Raw genomic sequence first — 20,716 nt, 5'->3', positions numbered from 1 at the left:
AGTCTTTATTCCAAGGCCGTAGTTTTTTCCATGTTGTGCAGTTAACTATGTGAATTTAATAACTTCCCCATCTGGAACAGCCCATGTTAGCAGCCCAGCTGTTGCCTCATTCTCTTTTGGGGGGGGGGGGGTGTGTGGAGAGAGGTAGGGGTTTGAGACAGGATTTCTCTGTGTAGCTGTCCTGGCTGTCCTGGAACTCACTCTGTAGACCAGGCTGACCTCAAACTCAGAGGTCTGCCTGCCTCTGCCTCCAAAGTGCTGGATTAAAAGGCATGCGCCACCACACCCGGCTCTGCCGCCTCATTCTCATACTTGATCTACTCTTTCAGGAAAAGGACCATGTTCCAAAAGATTGTGGATCAGTCAAAGACGTATGAGACTGAGCAGGAGTGGACCCAGTACATGATGCTGGAGCAGACACGGAAGGAGATTGTTATGTGAGTGAAGGCAGGGTCAACACTCAGCGGCCTGGGGTCCAGACGGTGGAGGCTTTTGCTGCTCTCAGCAGAGTCCTGGGACACTTGCTGCTTTGCAGGTCTCTCAGATTCGAACGCAGGAAGCTGTGGCACAAGTTGTGACCTATGCTTAACTCTTATTTTAGCACTGAAAACTCAAGACAATATTATTATTATTATTATTTTATATATCTGCTTTCAAAATGCATAATATTTGAAGCATTTCAATGATGAAATCTGGGATTTGAGGAGCAGAGTGATGCAGTGTTCAAGTTTTGAACAAAATATGTACTAATGATAGAGTGCAAGTGCAAGGACCTGAGTTTAATTCCCAGAAACTAGTTTTAAAAAGCCTGACGTAGTGGAGCATCTAGCACGGGGGAGGTGGAGATTGTGGATATCACTGGCCAGCCAGCCTGTCCTTGTTGAGCTCAAGGCCCAATGAGAGACCAAATCTCAAAAAGCAAGGTAGATTGCTCTTGAAAACAGCATTCAAGATTGATCTCTGCCTTCTAGATGTACACAGATGCATGTACACATGTACACATGTGCTATACATGTGCTTCACATACATGAACACACAGATGCACACACATGCATGTACACACATACGCATGTGCTTCACATACATGAACATACATGATCACACAGATGCACACATCTGTAATTTCAGTACTCCTAATGGTAGATGGGAGGCAGGGACAGGAAAGCCTGGACTATGCAGCCAAGAGACACCTTGCTTCAGGAAGGTACAAGGCAAGAGATGATTCCTGAAAGGTATTCTCTGACCTCCACACCGTTGCTGTGCCATACATGTGTCCCCACTCTGTAGGTGTGCTTATTTTAAAACTCCTTTATTTACCTTTCCTTTATCTTTTTCTCTCTCCTACACCCCAATCTCTTCCAACACCCCAACTTAGGTAGGAGAGAGAAAGAGTTAGTGGGGGAAGGGGCACAGTTCTCTTAGATACTTCCTGCTGGTTAGGGTTATCAGGTTCCTTGGAGCCAGTCCAATCCTCATTTCAGGAGATCTCCAACTTCTTGTCTTACAACAGCAACTAGAAGCACCAAGGGGGTGGGGAGAAGGAGCAACCTTGTTCTTTCTCCAAGCCCACACTCTCTGGGCTCCCGCATTTATTCTCTCTACAGAGTCCTCAGATTTAAACTATCTGCAGCTGGCAAAGAGCTCCTTTCAGAGCCCACACGAGGTAGATCATCTGTTGCTTCGGACCCTCTGAATCAGTCCCACATCCCACACCTGGGACCAAAACAAAACCATTATGTAGCCACAACACCACTCTTCCCCTTCACAGATCAGTCAGAAAATTCTGAAACAGGAGGACAATACAGCAGTTCATTCTTAAACATGAGTAGGTGCTGAAATCAATGGGGCAGTTCTACTTTGAAGGACTCCATGTTCTAAAAGGAGATTTGCTATCAGTAGAGAAAGGCAAACATTCATACAGGGCCTTGGGAAGACAGGGTAGCTGCAAAGTTAGACTCCTGTCTCACTCTGATATATAACGCTGTCTTACTTTAATATACATCAAAGTAAATTCCAGATAAGCCACGATTTTTTAAATAATGGGGTGGAGGCAGTAATGGGAAAATTAAAAGGACTAATTTCAGAATAAATTCTACTAAGGGTGACCTGACACTCGGAAGCTATAAAAATGATTGGATAAATTTGACTATTTGAAAATTAAGAATCTCTGCCATTACACACACATGCCCAATAAAGCCAAAGACAATTCAAATGACCCAGCTGAGGGAACGCATTCATAATACTTCTAACAGAAAAGCAGCCAGTTTCCTCAGTAAATGTTAATACAGTTTAGGAAAAAGGCTAAGTCAACAGGAAAAGGACAAAAGGCAAACACACACACACAGAGGCTTGCCAGAAAAAGGAATCACAGTGGGCTATAAATGAAGACAATGGGACACACACATCATAACAAGAGAAGTACGAAACAGAACTGCAACGAGAGGCAAAGATGAAAAGGTTTAGATCACTGTGTTGGCCAAGAGTGAGGGGGGCGCCATCCATTTACCACGCGGGAGGGTAAATAATAGGTGTAATCTTTACGGAGGACAGTGAGGCACCTGTGAAGCTGACCCCAGACTGGAGAGAACACCTTAGCAGTTTTCCGGTTGAGGTAAAACTGGGGCTGCAGTGGAGGGGTGGGGACGTGCAAGGCAGGGCAGAACAGGTGAGGTCTATTCTAGTCCTGAGATGACTCAAGATACCTTTCCTATTGTCTCAGTGAAAAGTGTGGCTTCCGTTTGTTTCTGTTTTCATTGAGGCTTTGTCTGTGATGGCGCCGATCTCTTCAACAACCACATCCTCCTTGTCCACAGGTTTCAGTTCATTCCTTTTCTGGCCAGTTTGCACATTTTCCAGTCCTTTTGTATTTTTTGTTGTTGCTGCTGTTACCAATTCTCACTTTCAACCTGTATAAAAAAAGTGCACAGCAAGGGGCTGGAGAGATGGCTCAGCAGTGAAGAGCACTGACTGCTCTTCCAAAGGACCTAGGTTCAATTCCCAGCACCCACATGGCAGCTTACAACTATCTATAACTCTAGGATCTAACACTCTTACACAGACATATATGCAAACAAAACACCAATGTACATTGAAAAAAAAAAAAGGGTCCAGCAATATCTATGCCATGGGCTGAATACTATGTATGCTCTCTTGAAATTTCCTTCACCAAATTAATTAGACCATTACTTTTAAATCCAACCTCAATCTCAGAACACAAAACATACACAAAGTGTTTGTCAGACAGAATGCCAATGATTTATAATCCAATTTCGAATAGAGTCCTCGCTTGTACCTGAAAGCTTGTGAGACTGCCTGTACCGTCCATGCTTTTATCAGCATTGTGGTCTCCTGAGTAAGCGCTGATTAGAATCACCCACTGTGCTTGGCTGACCTAATCCTAGGCTTGCTATTCTGCTTGTCCAAACTCAAATGTCTCTCAAAAAAACCAGTCTCAGAGGCTTAAGAGTGACATTTTCAGGTACTCACTATAGTCATGCCTTCACTCCTGGTACCAATTTTTCTGTTCTAGTTTTCTCTTGTGAGGCTTTGACCAAAGCCAGCTGAGAGAACAATCTAAAGGCAGGAAGAGTATGGCTTTAATCCCAGACTTGGGAGGCAGAGATGGGATTGTAGCTGGTTCAAGGTCAGTCTGGGCTACTTAATGAATTGAAGCAAGCCTAGCTAGATAGCAAGCACCAAAAAGGAAAGGAGGCGTTCTGCATGAGGTTTCTTGCTCAGCCCCAGGCACTTGGGCAGAACACTATGGCAGTGGGAAGGTGTGACAGAGAGGCTTCTTCATGTCACAGAAGACAGGAAGCAGTGAGAGGGAATGGGCGAGACTCTGAGCATGGCACAGCTCCCAAGGACACAATGACCTTTTTCCTCCACCTCCTAATGTTTCCAGAACTTTCTAAACAGGACCACCAGCTAGGGACCAAGCAGTCACCCCTAAGACCTTATGAGGAACACTTCATATCCAAACCGTGACATTGTCAGAATTGCACCCACCATTGCTCTGGCCCAGCAGCCCCACCTCTGAGATTTCTTCACCAAACATTCTCCCTTGTGTGTGTACCAAAGGGTGTATCAAAGTCATTGTCACGTGATCTCTAGTCATGAAGAAGACAGAAAACAACTTACACTCCCACCATTTAGAACCCAGGTTACAAAGTTAAGGTGCTTTCATACTGACACCCTGTATCAAATAGACTTTGCAAAGAAATGTTGTATCAAAGAAATGTTTAGTTAAACAAGCAAAAATCATGGACAGGACTTTTGTTATTGTAAAAGCCTGGCGGTCTAACAAGCAGGTTCCAGACTGAGCCCTCATCTCCTCCAGAGAACCCAATACGTCCCAAGGCATGTCTGGGCGCGGTGATCAGTGTTCTCTTTCATAATACTAATCTTCCTGAAAACAGCAGAGGCTTAGGAGGCAAGGCATTCCCACCCTTCTCCCAGTTTACAAAGAAAAGGCACATTTTTCCCTTCCTTGATCTGCCTACAGCACTTTGGCTCAGGTGCAAGATTCTCTAGGCCACAGAACAGAGCAATTACTTGAATATGGACGTGTTAGGAACATGTGTCTTCAAAGCCCCTTCTGATTGATGTGTTACACGCCTGAGCAAGGGCTGCAGGTCTTCTGTCCATATATTCTGATGAAAATGTACTTTCGTCTATATTCTCACAAAAGACTGTTGACACGGGGTGTGCACTTTTATTTTTTTCTTTTTCTTTGTGGTTCCCTTGGGCATCCTACAATCCATTCACCACTGAAGTTAGGGTCAAACCCAAAAAATAAGGGCTCATTCCTGTGAGATTTGCTACTTGCTGTCTCTCTCTGTCTGTCTCTGTCTCAGCTTCTCCCTGTGTCTCTCTCTGTCTGTCTCTCACTCTTTGTCTCTCTGCTGCACATGAAACCCGGGTTCTTGGCACATGCAGAGGTGAGTCTTCCACCTCAGAGCTACAAACACCCTTCCCCGTCCCTGCTGCGCACTAACCAATTGCACCACTGGGGCATTCTCCTGCCTTCATTTCTGATGAAAATCACATGCCTAGGCTTCTCATATTTCTCACAAACATGAGTCAGGCATCCACATGACTTCCTCCTCAATTTCTGTGATTTGCATAGTAGCCCATAGAACGCTGGGCAATATCTCACATTTACCAGTTTATGTTACAGGATGGAATGGCTGTAGACAGCCAGATGGTGAGTACATAGGAGCAGTCTGGAGACAGGTACCCCCTTGGCATATGGGTATCTGCTAGCCTGGAACCCATCCTGCAGCTGCTCAAAACGTTTTTTTTTTTTTTTAGTCATTTTTTAATTTATTTATGTATTTATGTATTTGTTTATTTTCAGATACAGAGTCTCACTATGTAGCCCTAGCTAGCCCAGATCTTGCGATTCAGACTAAGCTTGCCATGTTGGAACTTACAGAATCGACCTGCCTCTGCCTCCAGAGAGCTGAGATTAAAGGCATGTAGCACTATGCCTGGCTCAAAAGTTTATAGTTCAATCTCCAGCCAGTCTTGCCCAGAGTCAGTGAACAGGAATGACGTATCGAATCCTGAAATCACTTGGTCCTCCTGGTAATCGGCTCCAAACCAAGGCTATCTAGGTGTCCCATCCTAAGCCACCTCATTGGCATAATTTAAGGTACAATTAAAAGGAGCTCATTGCAAACAAGACATTCCTACTACTTAGACAATTTAAAGGTTTTAGGAGCTGTGTGTAAAGACCCGAGGACAAAGGCCCAATATACTCTTTTTTTTTTTTTTTTCTGAGATAGAATTTCTTTGTGTAGACTTGCCTGTTCTGGACCTGCTTTGTAGACCCGGCTGGCCTTAAACTCTATATTCCCTATTATACAACATTAAATGCAATATTTTAAAAGTAAAACAAAGCATCAGAAATGGAGGGTTTTCTTCTTGGCTGTTTGGCACACAGGTAAAAGGTATGTCCCTTTAACAACTATAACTTTCAGCTGGGCAGTGGTGGTGCATGCCTTTAATCCCAGGACTGGGGAGGCAGAGGCAGTTGTATCTCTGAGTTGGAGGCCAGCTTTGTCTACAGAGAGAGTTCCAGGACAACTGGGCTACCCAGAGAAGCCCTGTCTAAAAAAGCCAAACAAAATACAAAACAAACAAACAAAACAATAAAACAACCCTCCCCCAAGCCAAACAAACAATCATAACTTTCTTCACAGGATGTGTCACTATCTAGGGACCATGTTATTAGAACCAAGGGCATCCTTAGAAAGTACTGAAAGAGACAGAGCCTGGTATATATATTTTTAATTGCTAAAGAGATGAAACCTCATGATGTTACACGACTGCCTAGTTCCCTGCTTGTCTGTCTGTCTCTGTCTTCCTGTCTGTCCACCTTGCCTGTCTGTCATCTATCAGTCTGTCATGTATCTAGTCACCTGCTTATGCTAGACAGTATCCTGTTGTGACGCCTGAAAGAGGGAAGCTCTGCTTTGATTCAGTTCCAGGCCCTTCAGTCTGAGATCACGTGGCCCTGTTGCTTTGGGTCTGTAGCTGTATTCACATCATGATCATACCGTGTGGCATAGGGGGCCTGGTCTGCTCTCTTCATGATGGCCAAGAAGCAAAGAAAGAGGAAAAGGAGGGACCTTGTAAGGGCACACCCCAACTTTTTTCCACCCAACCCCACCTCCTATTTACCACGCTTTGCAAGAGTACTGTAAGTTAGGGACCAAGCCTTCAGCACATGGGCTTTTAGGGAGTATTCAAGATCCAAGCCTTAATACTATTTGTTGGTGTATCCATCCATCCATTCATCCATCCATTTAACTGTCCATCCATCTAGCCTACATACCTGTACATCTATCTATCTCTACTTTTCTTAGAATTAAAAGTAAATGAGAAAAACAAGAGGAAAAATACAAATAAAGGACTAAATAGATGTCACTGAAATACATTATAATGTGCTTACTGAATGAAAACATTACAGCTCAGATTCTGGCTGCTTTAGTTGATGGCACAAGCCTGTTGTTCCCAGTGATGTTATACGGCAAACATTTCCGTAAATTAAACAAGTTAAACCTGAAGCTTCAGAGTTTTGTTGAAGGCAAAATTGAAACTCATTATAAGATAACATCCCCTATTGAAAATATCACGCTGGAAAATATGTATTAGAATTAATAATGTTTTAATATACCTGCCCATTTTCAGTGTCTTGGATTAACACAGTGCACCTGAAAGAATGCCAGAAGTGTAATTAATAGTCTTCTGCAAAGCCTTTGTTCTGTCTTCATGGCACACATCCCAGAAATGGAAGTAAGAAAAAGAATGTAATCGAACTGTCAGCAGATGGATCCCTCAGCGTAGCAAACACAAGATCACTTTTAACAGTTAACTCAGAAAAATCCAAAGAATGACTGATTTGTTGCAATGGAACTCCTTCCACCTCCAGGGAATTTATAACAATGAAAGGTGCACATAAAATAGATGCTGATTTTATCAGTTCTAGCTTTAAGAAACACTCATCCATTATCTAAAAACCCTACTCCATCTCACTGAGACAAAGTCCCAAAATCAATTACTGTTGGTATCAAATAATTGTAAATATAGAGTTAATATGTTTTATCTATATAAATATAGATAATATATTTTGTTCTTTGCACTACTTGTAAGACTTAATCCAAAGGGGGAAATTTAATACTTAGGGGCTTAAGGGTGGTCAGGAACGACTGTAAAGTATGTACATGTTTACACAGATAAAAACATATCCAAGTATATATCACGCATATACAGTGTTAGAATACAGTTCTGCAGAGGTCAAGCGGAAATACAAGTTGAAGGAGAAAAACTTTTTTTTTTTCGTTTTTTGTCATAGATGACGATGGTTGATATGAATGACTACACTCTTTAGATTCCTTTGGATTTTGGAGAGTGAAGGAACAATTTTCTTTTGCTGTCAGTTTTTATAATGCATTATAAACTAGAACCTTGTGGATATCTGAACATCCGATGAAATAGTTTCAACTGTCCAAAAGGTTCACAGTTTTCAAAACTATTTCAGCAAACCTTCTGTGAACAGTCTGAAGACCTAGAAAGCCAGGCTTGACAACTTTAGCACCATAGATGTGGAGGCAATTAGCTCTTGGCTGTGGGACTGTCTTGTACCCTATGGGATGTTGAATGGCATCCCTGGGCTTTCCCCACCCGATGCCAGTAGGGAGCGGGCTTTCCACTCTGGCTGAGACTATCAAAAACGTGGTCAGAAGGAGGTGGTGGCAGGGATGCTGGGGGGCAGGAATCTCTCCGGCCAAGAGGCACTGCTGTGAGGCCATTTCAGTTGTGTCTGCTGGCCTCTCCATAGAGTGGGGCAGTCACACAATTATAGCCTCAGTATCAAGCACTCTGAGTTTGAATCTTGGCTCTCACTTATTGGTGGCACGTCCTTAGCAGGTTACTTGGCTCATCTGTGCCTCAGTTTCTTCCGTAGCTCAGTGGGGAAGATGATAGTGTCTATCTTTCAAATTCTCTCGGAGCTGAGCTGGGGATGAGTGGAATGCTTTACCTCATGGCTTAGGTAGGAGGCGCTTTCCTGGGCACTTCCTGTAATATAATGATGTGTAGATTTGGTCCCTGGTTCCTCACATGGAACCCTTAAGAGCTTTGTGGTTTCCTGAGTGGTAGTGGCATCTTTTGTTCTACTGAGGTCACTCTTGCAAAAGAGCCTCGATAGTTTCAGAATGGGGGCTGTTTCTCAGAGAGACCACATTATAAGAAGCTTGGCACTTTCACCCTCATTTCTAGACTCTAGGGAGGTGGCGAAGGCTTGGATCGAGTTAATTACCAGTGGCTTATGGTTTAATTCACCATGCCTACAAGATGAAGCCTTCATAAAATGGTTTAAACATGGGAGTTTGGAGACCTTCTGGATTGATGGCCACATGGAGGCCCCAGGAGACTACTCTGCCCTCAGAGAACCTCCCGACTGCCAGCCATTGCAGGCTTCTCTTTCATCAGTGTTTCTCGGTTGTGTAATACATGGCAAGTGCAAGCAATGTATCCCTGGAGCTTTGTGAGCTAACCCAGCAAATTAGTGAACCTGAGGGGAGGTTACCGGTGCCCCCACACTTGGTTAAAGCTGATCAAACAGAAGAATGGCTAACGGAGGGCACCATGTCCTCAGCGGGCTTCCGAAGTGAGGGCAGTCTGTGAGAAGGAACTGTGTAGTCAAGGCTAATTTCAGGTGCTAAGTGTTAGCTTGGAGTTGAGCTATGAAGAAGGGAGAATTCTGAGATGACCTAACATTAGTTAGAAGGTGGGGAAGGATGAGAGATGGAGAGGAGAGACGGCAGGATACTATTTAGCTAATAATTTAGGCCAAACCAACAACAACCAAATAGAAAAGCCACACTTCACCTTCATTAAATGTATGGTGAAAACTTGTCTCTAAACCACTAGGCAAAACCACCAATGTGCCATCACAGTCTACTTAGGACCCCAGTTACCCAAGAAGCAACAAGCACATCTCCTATACATAGGATATATAATACACTATCCTCTTATTCCAGACTGCCCCACCCCTCTGCTCTGCAGGCAGGGTTTGCTATTTTGCCTTCTTTCCCAAAAGCTTATGAAAGCTCAGGTGCCGTGGGCATCTTCTAAACTGCTCCCACCCTGCGTCTGCAGCCGCAGCTGCAAGATTTTGCCCCAGGATCTGGCCCTTTCTTTTTCTGGCTAGCATCTATATTGGCTCTGTAAACCCTTATTTCCAAGATCTCTTGGTTTGGGTTCAACGTAAGGAAACTGCCAGCCCTGTGTTCCGGTGCTTCGATTGTCTTGGAGGGTGCTCATGTTGTGAGCTTCCTGTGCTCTGAGAGTCACAGCAAACCCCTTGCTGTGTCCCCAAGCCACATCAGTGTGTCCAACCCCCGCTTAGCTCTGTCTTGTGTTGCCCTACTTATTTAGTCTAAGGCCAGGATGTCCCACCAACATTTAAGCAAGGGTGTGACTTCCCATTCCATATCAAGCCCTTTCTGTCTCCTCTTAATTTCAGTTCTCATACTTGATTGTGGCCAAACTAGGAGTTGGAAGCTCTCAGCATTCTCAGGGCCAGGGAGTAGGGCCTGCTGCCTGATTTCATTGGCCTTATGAGCTAAGAATAGCCAATCACTTTTTTATGGTTTTTATTTTTACTTTTTTATTAATTAATTTATTTACTCACCTTACATCCCAATCATAGGCCCTCCCTCCTCTCCTCCTGTTCCCATCCTTCCTTCCACATCCCTTTCTTCCCCCTGCTCTACTCCTCAGGTAAGGGGAGCCTCCCTCCTACCAACTCAGACCAACACATCCTTGTTTTTGTTGTTTTGAGATGGTCTCTCTACATAGCCCTGGCTATCTTGGAACTCACTATATAGATCAGGCTGGCCTCCAACTCACAGAGATCTGCCTTCCCAAACCTCCCAAGTGCTGAGATTAAAAGTATGTGCCACCATGTCTGGCAATAATACATTTTTGAGTGGTTGGTTGAAATTTTAAAAATATAATTCGCACTAAAGGGAACAAAATAAATGAAAGCTTCCATGCCCATAAATTAAAATTTGATCCTTTTATGGAGAATCACATTCTGACTTTATGGGCTGTGGTTTCTTTTGCCTTTATGGCGCCTTCCTCCATAAAAGTCAATCAATAAGTTAGTTAGCAAATAAATAAAAATTATATCTTATGATTTATTGGTAGAAAGATAATCTTGTAAAATTTGTTATCATTTCCTTTTTTTCTTGTGGTTTTATTGATTTATGAGGCCCTCTCCATGGCCCTGGCTGGCCTGGAAGTCACAGCAATCCTCCTGCCCTAGTCTCTTTAGTGTTGGGATTATAGGCATGAACTACCACATCTGGGTTTCTTCTGTCAAAAGCAATTAAAATTAAGGTATTTTCATAAGCTTCCAAAAATATGTAGATCTTCAGCAGTCGAAGAAATTCAGGGCAGGAATTCAAACAGGGCAGGAATCTAGAGGCAAGAATTGATGCAAAGGCCATGGAAAGGGGTGCTGCTTACTGGCTTGCTCCTCGTGGCTTGCTCAGCCTGCTTTCTTATAGAATCAAGGACCACCAGCCCAGGGATGGCACCACTCATGATGGGCTGGGTCCTTCCCCATTAATCACTCATTAAGAAAATGCCTTACAGCTGGATCTTATAAAGGCGTTTTCTCAATTGAGGTTCCGTCCTTCCAGAAAACTCTAGCTTGTGTTAACGTGACGTAAGACTACCCAACACACCCTACTTTCTTATTTTGTCTAGCTGCTCCTGCATCACAGATAGGGCTGAACAGATACAGTAGAGGCTGCGTCTTCTGCAAGACCTAAAATGTTCATCCACCAGGACCTTTGCCCGAACTTGACCAACTTTTGGTCTAGTGTTTTGCAAAGGAGAAAAGAGAGTACCTGAAAGACAGAAAAGTGACTTATCTGGTGGTACAGGAACAGTGTGGCCCCAGGACTGTGGTCCAAGACAAAAGGCCTGCTCCTGCAGACTCATTCTCATGCTGCTGCAAGACCTCTTAAGGAGTGTTTGAGCCAGCGTCCAGCAGAGCTCTGGAAATTAGAGGCTAGAATGCTTTCTCATGAAAGTCAGCCAGCAGGAAGAAGGAAGAAGCTCCTCCCCCCCCCCAGCTAAGGCCGTGAGGATGGACCAGTTAAAAGGAGTTCAGCTGCGCTCTAGCAAGCTGGACTCTCCAAGCAACTGCCCTCCTAAATGGCAAGCTGATGACAATGGGTGCTCTTACAAAACCTGGCTTTGTGCACAAAACCTTTCAGGAGGAGTATTACGATCACAGGAAATGACTGGATTCCTTTTGGCCCACAAAACCAGAATTTCACAGGCTCAATCTAGTATGGTGGTCTCCTTTTACACACTCAGCTAAAAGAGTTTAGGGCATCTTGTTCTGGCCATTGCAAGTCAAGTGCAGACAGAAGACTCTAGCTGAGTCTGATTCCAAAGCCCTGTGTGGAAGCATTCAACTCCACCTTTTCCCCTAGTGACTTTGGCTTAGGCTGAAGTGTGGGTTCCTGATACCACAAGAGCTTCCTGACTTTTCTTGTACACACACCCTCCTCCACTCTGTTCCATCTCCATGCCTCCCTCTTCCTCAGGTTGAGTTTACTTTTCAACTGCCATTACTCCTTGGACATTTTCTCAATGATTTCTTCCACTTCCTGCCCATTCCCACAATGGTTTCCTTTCTGCGCTCCCTAGTTCAGGGCTCCACAATGATCTGGCTGTGTCTCTCTTCCCTTCAAATCCTCCTGTCTTTTGGGGACGCAGCTCTGCACCTTGCCCCAGTCTCACGTGCTGTCTGGCCTGTACCTACACATCTCTCATAGCCCTGGCTGTCCTGGAACTCCCTCTGTAGATCAGGCTACTTTCAAACTCCGAGATCCGCCTGCCTCTGCCTCTTGAGTGCTGGGATTAATGGTGTGAACCATCATGCCCAGGTTGAGTCGGGCTTCTTTTAGCAGACTCCCAAAGGTTCCCTGAGATCCTCCCTCCTGTGCCCCAGCCTTCTGAATGCATCAGGCTTCCTATTACCAGGACTCTGGTGCTAGGTGTTCCCTCTGCCTTCTTTACCAAGTTAGTGACTGGATCATAGTCTCATCTAACTTTAATTACTTGCTAAAAGGCCCCACTTCCTAATATCATTGCACTGAGGTTAAGGCTTCAACGTATGGATTTAGGGGAACACAAGCATTTGGCCCATATCAGAGAGCTCCTGTGCCCCGCTCTTGGCTCAGCTCTGCTGTTATCCCTTAAATGGCCCAGGCAGGACTAGTTGCTCTCACTTTAGGCACTCCTCTCCCCACCTTGCACTTTACTGTCCTACCCAGCATGTTGCCATATGAGTGCTTTTCTCTGCGTTCCCTCGAGTGACCATATGCTCCACCTGAAAGTCTCTGAATCTCCCCTGCCTCACACAACACCCGGGACCCTGGGACACTTCTGGGGTGATGGTGGGGGACTGTAGTGCCTTGTGTTTAGGGCATGAAGTTTGAATTAGCTATTCTGGGGCTATGTGGCCATCTCCCATGTCTGACTATAAAACACATGGGTGTGTTTCCCTGACCTCCGGGACTGGTTCCATGTGTCCTTCGGCCAAGTAAAGCAAATAACCTGTACTCTCCTGAAGCCACACCTGTGAATTTAACCTGGGGACAATGACAAGTACCAGGAAGGTGGTCACTCTTGGCTGCACAGCTGACCTTTTATTTGCCTGATATGTTTACTAAGAAGCATCACATGTGCACACACCTAACATTAAACATAGGGTACATATTCTGAAGTTACTATAAAGCATTAAGATGTTTCTATGCAACAGGCACTTCTGAAAGCTTATCCACTCAAAACCTACCCACTAAAAATCACACTACGTAATTAAATATTTTATTTAAATTTGTTAATGTTTTATGAGTGACCCACGTGGCCTCCTAGACCAGCTGATAAAAAATGTTCCATAGACAGGTGATTATTTATAAAAATCATCTATGAGGCTAGGGAGATAGCCCAGACAACAGTTAAGTGTTTGTCATGCAAGCATAAAAACCTGAGTTCAGATCCTCAGCACTCACGTAAAAACAAAAACAAAAACAAAAAACAAACAAACAAAAAAAAAACAAAAAACCCCAGGGCTTTCTGGCCAGCCAGCATAGCTGAATTAAGCTCCAGGTTCAGTGAGAGATCCCATCTCAAAAATAATAAAGTGGAGAAGTAACTGGAGAAGACATCTGACCTTGGACTCTGTCCTCCACGTGCACATTTACATGCACCTGCAGAAACCCATTCACGCGTACACACGGACATGTATAAACTCCTACACACAGGTGAAGAAAACATGAAGATAAAATTATCTTTTAAATAAGTCTAAGCAGAAAACTTGGTTCAAAGTCCAGCCTTCCCCTACTTTTCCCCTCCAACCCCTGCCTGTGGGTCTGAGTCAGGTTGACCCCTTCTTCTTGTGCCTCCTCCGTGCCAGGCATGGCTATGGGCAAGCCCTTTTCGCCTCTCTTGTGTGGTTCCTTCCTGTAACACAGCTCTGAGATGATGAGTCCATACTACGCGCGTTTAGTCTCCTTCCCTTACTGATGCCATTTCATGTGCAGCCTTAACATGGAGCTTGATTTCTGCTTTAGCTCGGTTGCTGTGACAAAAGAGCATGAACAAAAAGCAAGCTGGGGAGAAAGAGTTTGTCTGGCTTACACTCCATATGTTTATCATCGAAGGAAGTCAAGACAGGAACTCAAACAGGGCAGGAACCTGGACGCAGGAGCTGATGCAGAGGCCTCGGAGGGGTGCTGCTTACTGGCTTGCTCCCCATGGCTTGCTCAGCCTGCTTTCTTATGGAATCCAGGACCGCCAGCCCAGGGATGGCACCACCCACAAACGGGCCAGGCACTCTCCCATCAACCACTAATTAAGAAAATGCCTTACAGCCTGATCTTATGGAGGCATTTTCTCTTTTGAGGTTCCCTCCTCTCAGATGACTCCAGTTCTGTGTGTCAAGTTGACAGAAGATTCGCCAGCACAACCTCCAAGTCCAGGACAGCTAACTGAAATGTTTTCTCATTCTGTTCCCTCTGTGGCTCCAGTTCCTCCCTGTCCCAATCCTTCTATTGTCTCACGTACCCACTGTGGAGGAATTCATGGCCTGCCTTCCCATCAGTATGGGGCAGGACCACTCACTGAACCCCAAGCTCCCAGTGGGCTATTGGGCTGGCCAGTGAGTCTGAGGGAGCTGCCTTCCCATGCCTCCAGAGTTTGGGTTATAGGGATATCTCTCCATGCCTGGCTTTGTGCTTGGGTTCTGGAAATCAAAATTTAGATCATTTTGATTTCCAGGGAAATCAAAATCAGGGAAATCATTCTAATGGTTGAGCCATCTCTTCAACCTGACATCCTTTTTACTTTTGGGACTAAACTATCAATCTGTACCACATGAATGGCGCTAGACAGTAAGTGCTGTTTGTGGGTCCAGCAAACTACACACACTCATCCTGTCTCTTTAGTAAAATGGAGTCACTGCATGAAAGAATTTTTATATAATATAGAGTAACTTGGAGCAGGGCCCAGCCTGATCTCAGCAGTAATAGACACCCACTATGTTCATTGCACACACACCATGTCTGGGTGCTACAGGCTGACTTTCAAGTTCATTGTCTCATTTAGTCTTGTGTCTGTTCTATGAGGGAAGCATCTCTATCATTACAGACAAGAAAATGGAGGCTTAGAGAGGCGAGCCCAATGGCACACCTCTGATTATAAACAGAGGAAGGTCTCACCCTGTGACTTGAAACTCCAGATACAATGTGGTGGCAAGGGTTGGGGTGGGGGTGGGGAAGGAGAGGAGCCCTTGCTCACAAAATGGTGACGTTACCTACTGGGAAGCGGATAGAGAAAAGTGAAAATCATCGAATTAACCATGTACTGTAGCTTTAAATGGCTTTGGACCGACGGAGAGCATTCTGTTTGCCCAGGGCCATGATGATGACTGCCTGTGATCTCTCAGCCATCACGAAGCCCTGGGAGGTTCAGAGCAAGGTATGGACTCTTCTTGCCCTTGCAGAGTGTGTGTGGGGTGTGGGGTGGGGATGGTCAGTATTGATGACCACAGTCAGTGAGGCTGGCCACTTTTAGCCCAACTCTACTCTCTTGGTCTCTCCAGTGACAAGTGGGAGTACCAGGGAAGGGGTGGGCTGAGTTTTTGAAAACACAAGTAAGGTGGGAGTAGGGCTAGGAGGGTTGGGGCTGTCCATGTGCGATTGGGTCCATCTGTTGCAGGTAGCTCTGCTGGTGGCTGCTGAATTCTGGGAGCAAGGTGACCTGGAGCGCACAGTGCTGCAACAGAATCCCATTGTGAGTAGACAGGGGTCGTCAGTGGGGATGTCAAGAGAATACAATTTCTTGCCGACCCAGAGGTGACGAATGACACAGGGCTGTGTGACCTTACCTCAGGTTGATCTTTTGATAGCAAAATTGGTTCTGAGATGGTACATGGTTCCTAGACCACGCTCAGCCTCATTCCTTGAGAACAGAATGGGGGCCAGAAATACGTGATCTACCGTTACTCACCCCTCTTCAGTGTGAGGGTCTTGCTGTCAACGTGTGGGTTCTTATCTCACTCAGCTAAGTAGAGCTTCACCAATGGATACCAAACTGCTCTTCTATAGACACAAGTACAGAGGCCACTTACCTTGGCTTCCTTCTAACTGGACAGAGACAGCTAGAGGAAGCTTGTCTATCTGGGATCACCGCTCACCACAGAGAGCTGACTTGGCTGGGACAGTCAGCTGGCTTCTGACAGAAACGGTTCCAAAAGGCCTGAGGGTGGATCTAGAAAGAAGGCTTGGGGACAATGAATAAAAAAAGCAAACCACTGATAGGAGACAGGTTGGACTGTGAGTGCTAAGGGTTCAAGGGTCACCACAGTAGCCTTCAGCAGGAGTCCAGGGAGAGCACGGTGAGTGCTAAGGGTTCAAGGGTCACCACTGTAGCCTTCAGCAGGAGTCCAGGGAGAGGGAAAGGCAAGTGGAACAGGCAGAGTATGAGAAGGAACACAGAGAGCCCCAAGGATTTGCACTCTTCTGTCATCCCTCTTCTCTTCTTTTCCCTTGCCTTGCCTTAGGCAGATTTTTAGGACCAGGGCAAAAAGCAGCCACATTCTTTGCCAAAACACATTAAGAATGGTCTCATTGTATCACGATCTACCTTGCTCCCAGCACTGTCTTCTTTGTTCTTTTAACATCTTAAATCATTGACTGAATAGTTATTGATCTCTTAGTACCATTAGCCAGAGTCAACAATTAGCAAAACTTGCCATTCTTGTTTTACGTGTTCTGTCCAGTGCATTTTTCCCCCTTTTGGCTGGAGTACTTTATGTGAATCCCAGATGTGGCTATTTCTTCCTAAACACTATGTGTGTATCTCTAAGAGAGAAGATTTCATTAAGATAAAACCATATCAACTTACAACATCATTAGTAAAACTTTAACAGCATCTCACTCCCAGCCCGTTTATTTTCTCTGACCAAGAAAAAGAATTCTGTCGATTTGTCCAAGTCAGAATCCAGACACAGTGTGGCTCCAGCTCTGAAGTCTCATGCAAGCAGCAACAGGTTGCCCTACTCCTTCCCCTCTTCCTCCCCTCCCCAACTCTTCTCTTCTCTCCCTAGAACCCTCTCTCTCTGACTATCCCTCTTGCTCTCCATGTAATTGTTAAAGCCAGTGGGTGTTTGTTTGGATTGTGTTTCCCACACTCTGGCTTGGTCACTTCCATTCTGCATGCTCTTCAACACGTTCCCCTCTCTCTTCCATACTTTCTCCAAATTGCTAGTCCAATCTGAAAGCTTGGTGAGTGTGGGGTTTTATTTGTCTTATTTTATTTCTGAAACAGAGTCTCACACATTACAGACCTTAGACTCACTGTGTACAGAGGATGACCTTGAACACGTGAAACCCGTGATTCCACCACCCCTCCTAGTCCTCCTTCTCCTTGCAAGAATGTTTCTTAGGTTGGGTGAATCCCTATTATCGCTCCATGTCATTAACTCTTTCTCTCTCATGACAGCCCATGATGGACAGAAACAAGGCAGATGAGCTCCCCAAGCTGCAAGTCGGCTTCATTGACTTTGTGTGCACCTTTGTCTATAAGGTAGGCATGCTCAGAGTCCAGAGGACAGCAGGGATAATGAACCCTGGCAAGCATATGATGCTTTGCAGAACAGGTGTTTTTTTTTTTTTTTTTTTTTTTAAGCTTTAGTCATACTTGGTTCTCAGGACAGCTTTATAGAACGGGGTGGTGGTACTTTCAGCCAAAGCCTGGAGCTTGGTTCCTCCTATTTGCTCAATAAATACTCAGTTAATACAAATGACTAAGCATGCTTTGATGGACACAATATCATTGTGAAAAGGTAAGGCAGAATTTCTCCTGGAGTTCTTGTTCAGGTTAGTCCCCTTCTTGAGAGGCCTCCGCTATCTACCTGCCCCCTCTTCGTTTTTGAGACTTGGTCTGGCTGTGCTGCCCATGCTGACCTCCAATCCATGAGCTTCCTGTCTTAGCCTCCAAAGTGCTGGTATAACATCACTACACCACCACATCTGACTCCACATCCCATTTACTGTTTTTCTGGCCACATTATACATGAGGTCAGAAAGGACAAGTGGCAGGGCCAGCATCTCTGGACCACCTATGGAGCAGGACTGGAGCTGGGGCACCCAATACCCAGGCCAGGACTTTCTACAGTATGGGCTGTAGTTCTTTTCTAGGGAAGAAGAAATGTTCCCAGAGGGGCCAGGAGTATCTCTGTAACCACACAGACAAAGTGGGGCCATCTGACCAACAGTACAGCATGGCTGATGTTCACGCTGCCAGCAGTAGTGTTAGGAATGGGGATGCTGGCCTTCATGTTTACTGGCTTAATCTTGGCCACTCGTGGGTAGGTGCTGTTACTTCCCTACTATCTAGATGAAAGTGGGCTTAGGCAGTGACCATCCCAAAGTCACATAGCTTCTGGGAGAGCCTAGACCACAGCTCAGGCATCTCTGAGCATAGGAGGCCCTGCCTGGCCCTTGCTGCAATAGACCCTCCTCACCTCAGCAAACCTCCTTCACCAGTCTGCACTTCATCCTTTCACTTACAAGTGCAGGAGTGATGAGACAACCCTCATGGAGCAGTGGCAGGTAGGAGAGGGGCTGGGGGGGAGGTGGCTCAAAAGACCCAAGGAGATGAATTATACCACAGATTGAAGTGTGCTGCGCTCAGCTGGGCATGGTGGTGCACACCTGTAATCCCAGCACTTGGAGAGACAAGTGGATCTCTGCGACTTTGAGGCCAGACTGGTCTACAAAGCAAGTCCAGGACAGCCAAGGCTACACAGAGAAGCCCTGCCTCAAAAACAAAACAAAACAAAACAAAAAGTATACTGTGTTCAAGGTGTTATTTAATCCCTAGAGTTTGGGGAGTTCATATGAATAAGCCCAATAACACAGTTTCATTCAGGGAATATTCATGAAGTACGTTCCAGACCAGTGCTAAGCCAGAACCAACTGAGCGGATGAGCTAGCCAATGTGCCTGCCCCTTCCCAGTGTCATCCTCTGGGAGAGGCAGGCAAAGTGAGTCATTATAGGGAAGTGGGGGTTGATCAGAGAGGGTTTTGGGACATTCAATGGAACTCAGTTTACCTAGGGGTCAGAAAAGGTTTCCTAGAGGGAGTGTTAGGGAAGCAGGGACCTCAAGGAAAAGGGGAAGGGTAGAGGGTTCCATCAAAGAGAACAGCTGTAGGAAGTCCACAGATGGAAGAAAACACTCAGGGAGTGAGATGTGGGGTACCTGGGACTTCCAGGGGGTGACTGGAGTGCTATCACTTACATCTCACCCTGAAGGAATGGCCATGCAGGAAGGCTCCAAGCAGGGGAAGGAGGGGCTCCCTAGTGTCAGCTGGCATGAGAGGCAGCCCACTCCAGTGCCAGGCAGAATATACCCCAGGGTCCTTAAGCCAGGGTCCTAGGACAATGCCCCAGCTCTTCATTCTCTCTCTCCCCCTCCTTCCTCCATCCCTCTTCCTGTCCCTCCTCCACTTTGCCTCTCCAGGAATTCTCCCGTTTCCATGAGGAGATTACACCTATGCTAGATGGGATCACCAACAACCGAAAGGAATGGAAGGCCCTGGCTGATGAGCATGAGGCCAAGGTGAAGGCGCTGGAAGAGGAAAAGCAGAAGCAGCAGGCAGCCAAGCAAGGTATGCAGAAGAGTCTGGTTCAGGCACACTTTCAGCATCCAGAGCATCTGGGCCCAAACCGTTGTCTCCGGTCTGTGAGGGAGGGACCCGAGGCTGAGAGAGGTGAAGTATTTCAGCCATGCCAAATAGTCAATAGGTGTCAGAATCTGGCCCTTTGGGAGAGGTTGAGGGATGCTCTAGGGTCGTGTAGTTGAACAAAAGGTAGACACCAATTCTGAGACTGTAGACATTTGTGCCTAGGATTACTAGCTGGAAGGAATTTTAAAAACTGACTTTGTAGCCATTTGTCTATTTGAATCCTAGCTTTACCACCAGGAGGTTTGGCTTGTATACTACTAGGGAAAGAGGCCTGTCTACCCTCCACAGCACCCTCATCCAGTACTGTGGTTCAAGGGAGTAAAGATCTCCCTTGAACTCAAAGTGCACTTGACTTGTGAAACTCTTAGTGGCAGCCTCAGAACAGCCCCACACTGCCCAGGGCTGAGCCCAGCAGGGGACCTGCCCACGTTCACATGGTAAGAACCATGTATAGATGCTAAGGAGATGGCTCAGTGGATAGAGTGCTTGGCAAATGGGCATGAGAAGGTGAATTCAGATCTCCAGAACACACATAAAGTCAGATGCCGTGTGTGTGTGTGTGTGTGTGTGTGTGTGAGAGAGAGAGTAATCACAGGCCAGCTAGCCTCAAAAACACTGCAGTGAACTACAAGAGACCTTACTTCAAATATGATAAGGACTGACATCTGACGTTATCTATTGACCTTCTTATGTGTGTACCATGGCATGCACACATATGAACTCATACACATGGATGTGCACACACACACAAACACACCACATACACACTCATAACACAGGGAGGTTTTGTGGAGCTGAGCATAGGGGACACATGCTTGTAATCCCAGAATTAAGAAAAATTACTTTGAGTTTAAGGCCAGCCTTCTTTT

At 45.6% G+C, this 20,716-nt stretch overlaps 1 protein-coding gene and 1 long non-coding RNA gene across 3 annotated transcripts in view; one reads left to right on the top strand and one right to left on the bottom strand.

The window, feature by feature from the left end:
- The window catches only part of Pde6a (phosphodiesterase 6A), a 62,923-nt gene that overhangs the window by 37,653 nt on the left and 4,554 nt on the right, over positions 1-20,716 (top strand). For both annotated transcript variants that reach the window (XM_060377211.1, XM_021633706.2), the window contains 5 exons: positions 330-437; positions 15,510-15,573; positions 15,814-15,888; positions 17,599-17,682; positions 19,622-19,769. In XM_060377211.1, coding sequence (XP_060233194.1) covers positions 330-437; positions 15,510-15,573; positions 15,814-15,888; positions 17,599-17,682; positions 19,622-19,769 — 479 coding nt within the window. The remainder of the gene's footprint in view (positions 1-329; positions 438-15,509; positions 15,574-15,813; positions 15,889-17,598; positions 17,683-19,621; positions 19,770-20,716) is intronic.
- LOC132652295 (uncharacterized) lies at positions 44-16,358 on the bottom strand. The gene is made up of 3 exons (XR_009589785.1): positions 16,226-16,358; positions 2,703-2,906; positions 44-560 (listed from the first exon to the last, which is right to left on the bottom strand). It is a non-coding gene; the product is annotated as an uncharacterized LOC132652295 (long non-coding RNA).

Source organism: Meriones unguiculatus, chromosome 2, assembly GCF_030254825.1.
Source record: "Meriones unguiculatus strain TT.TT164.6M chromosome 2, Bangor_MerUng_6.1, whole genome shotgun sequence".
In the NCBI taxonomy this organism is placed as follows: Eukaryota; Metazoa; Chordata; class Mammalia; order Rodentia; family Muridae; genus Meriones; species Meriones unguiculatus.
Note: the sequence above shows the minus strand (reverse complement) of the source record. Positions and strands in the feature narration are given on the sequence as shown.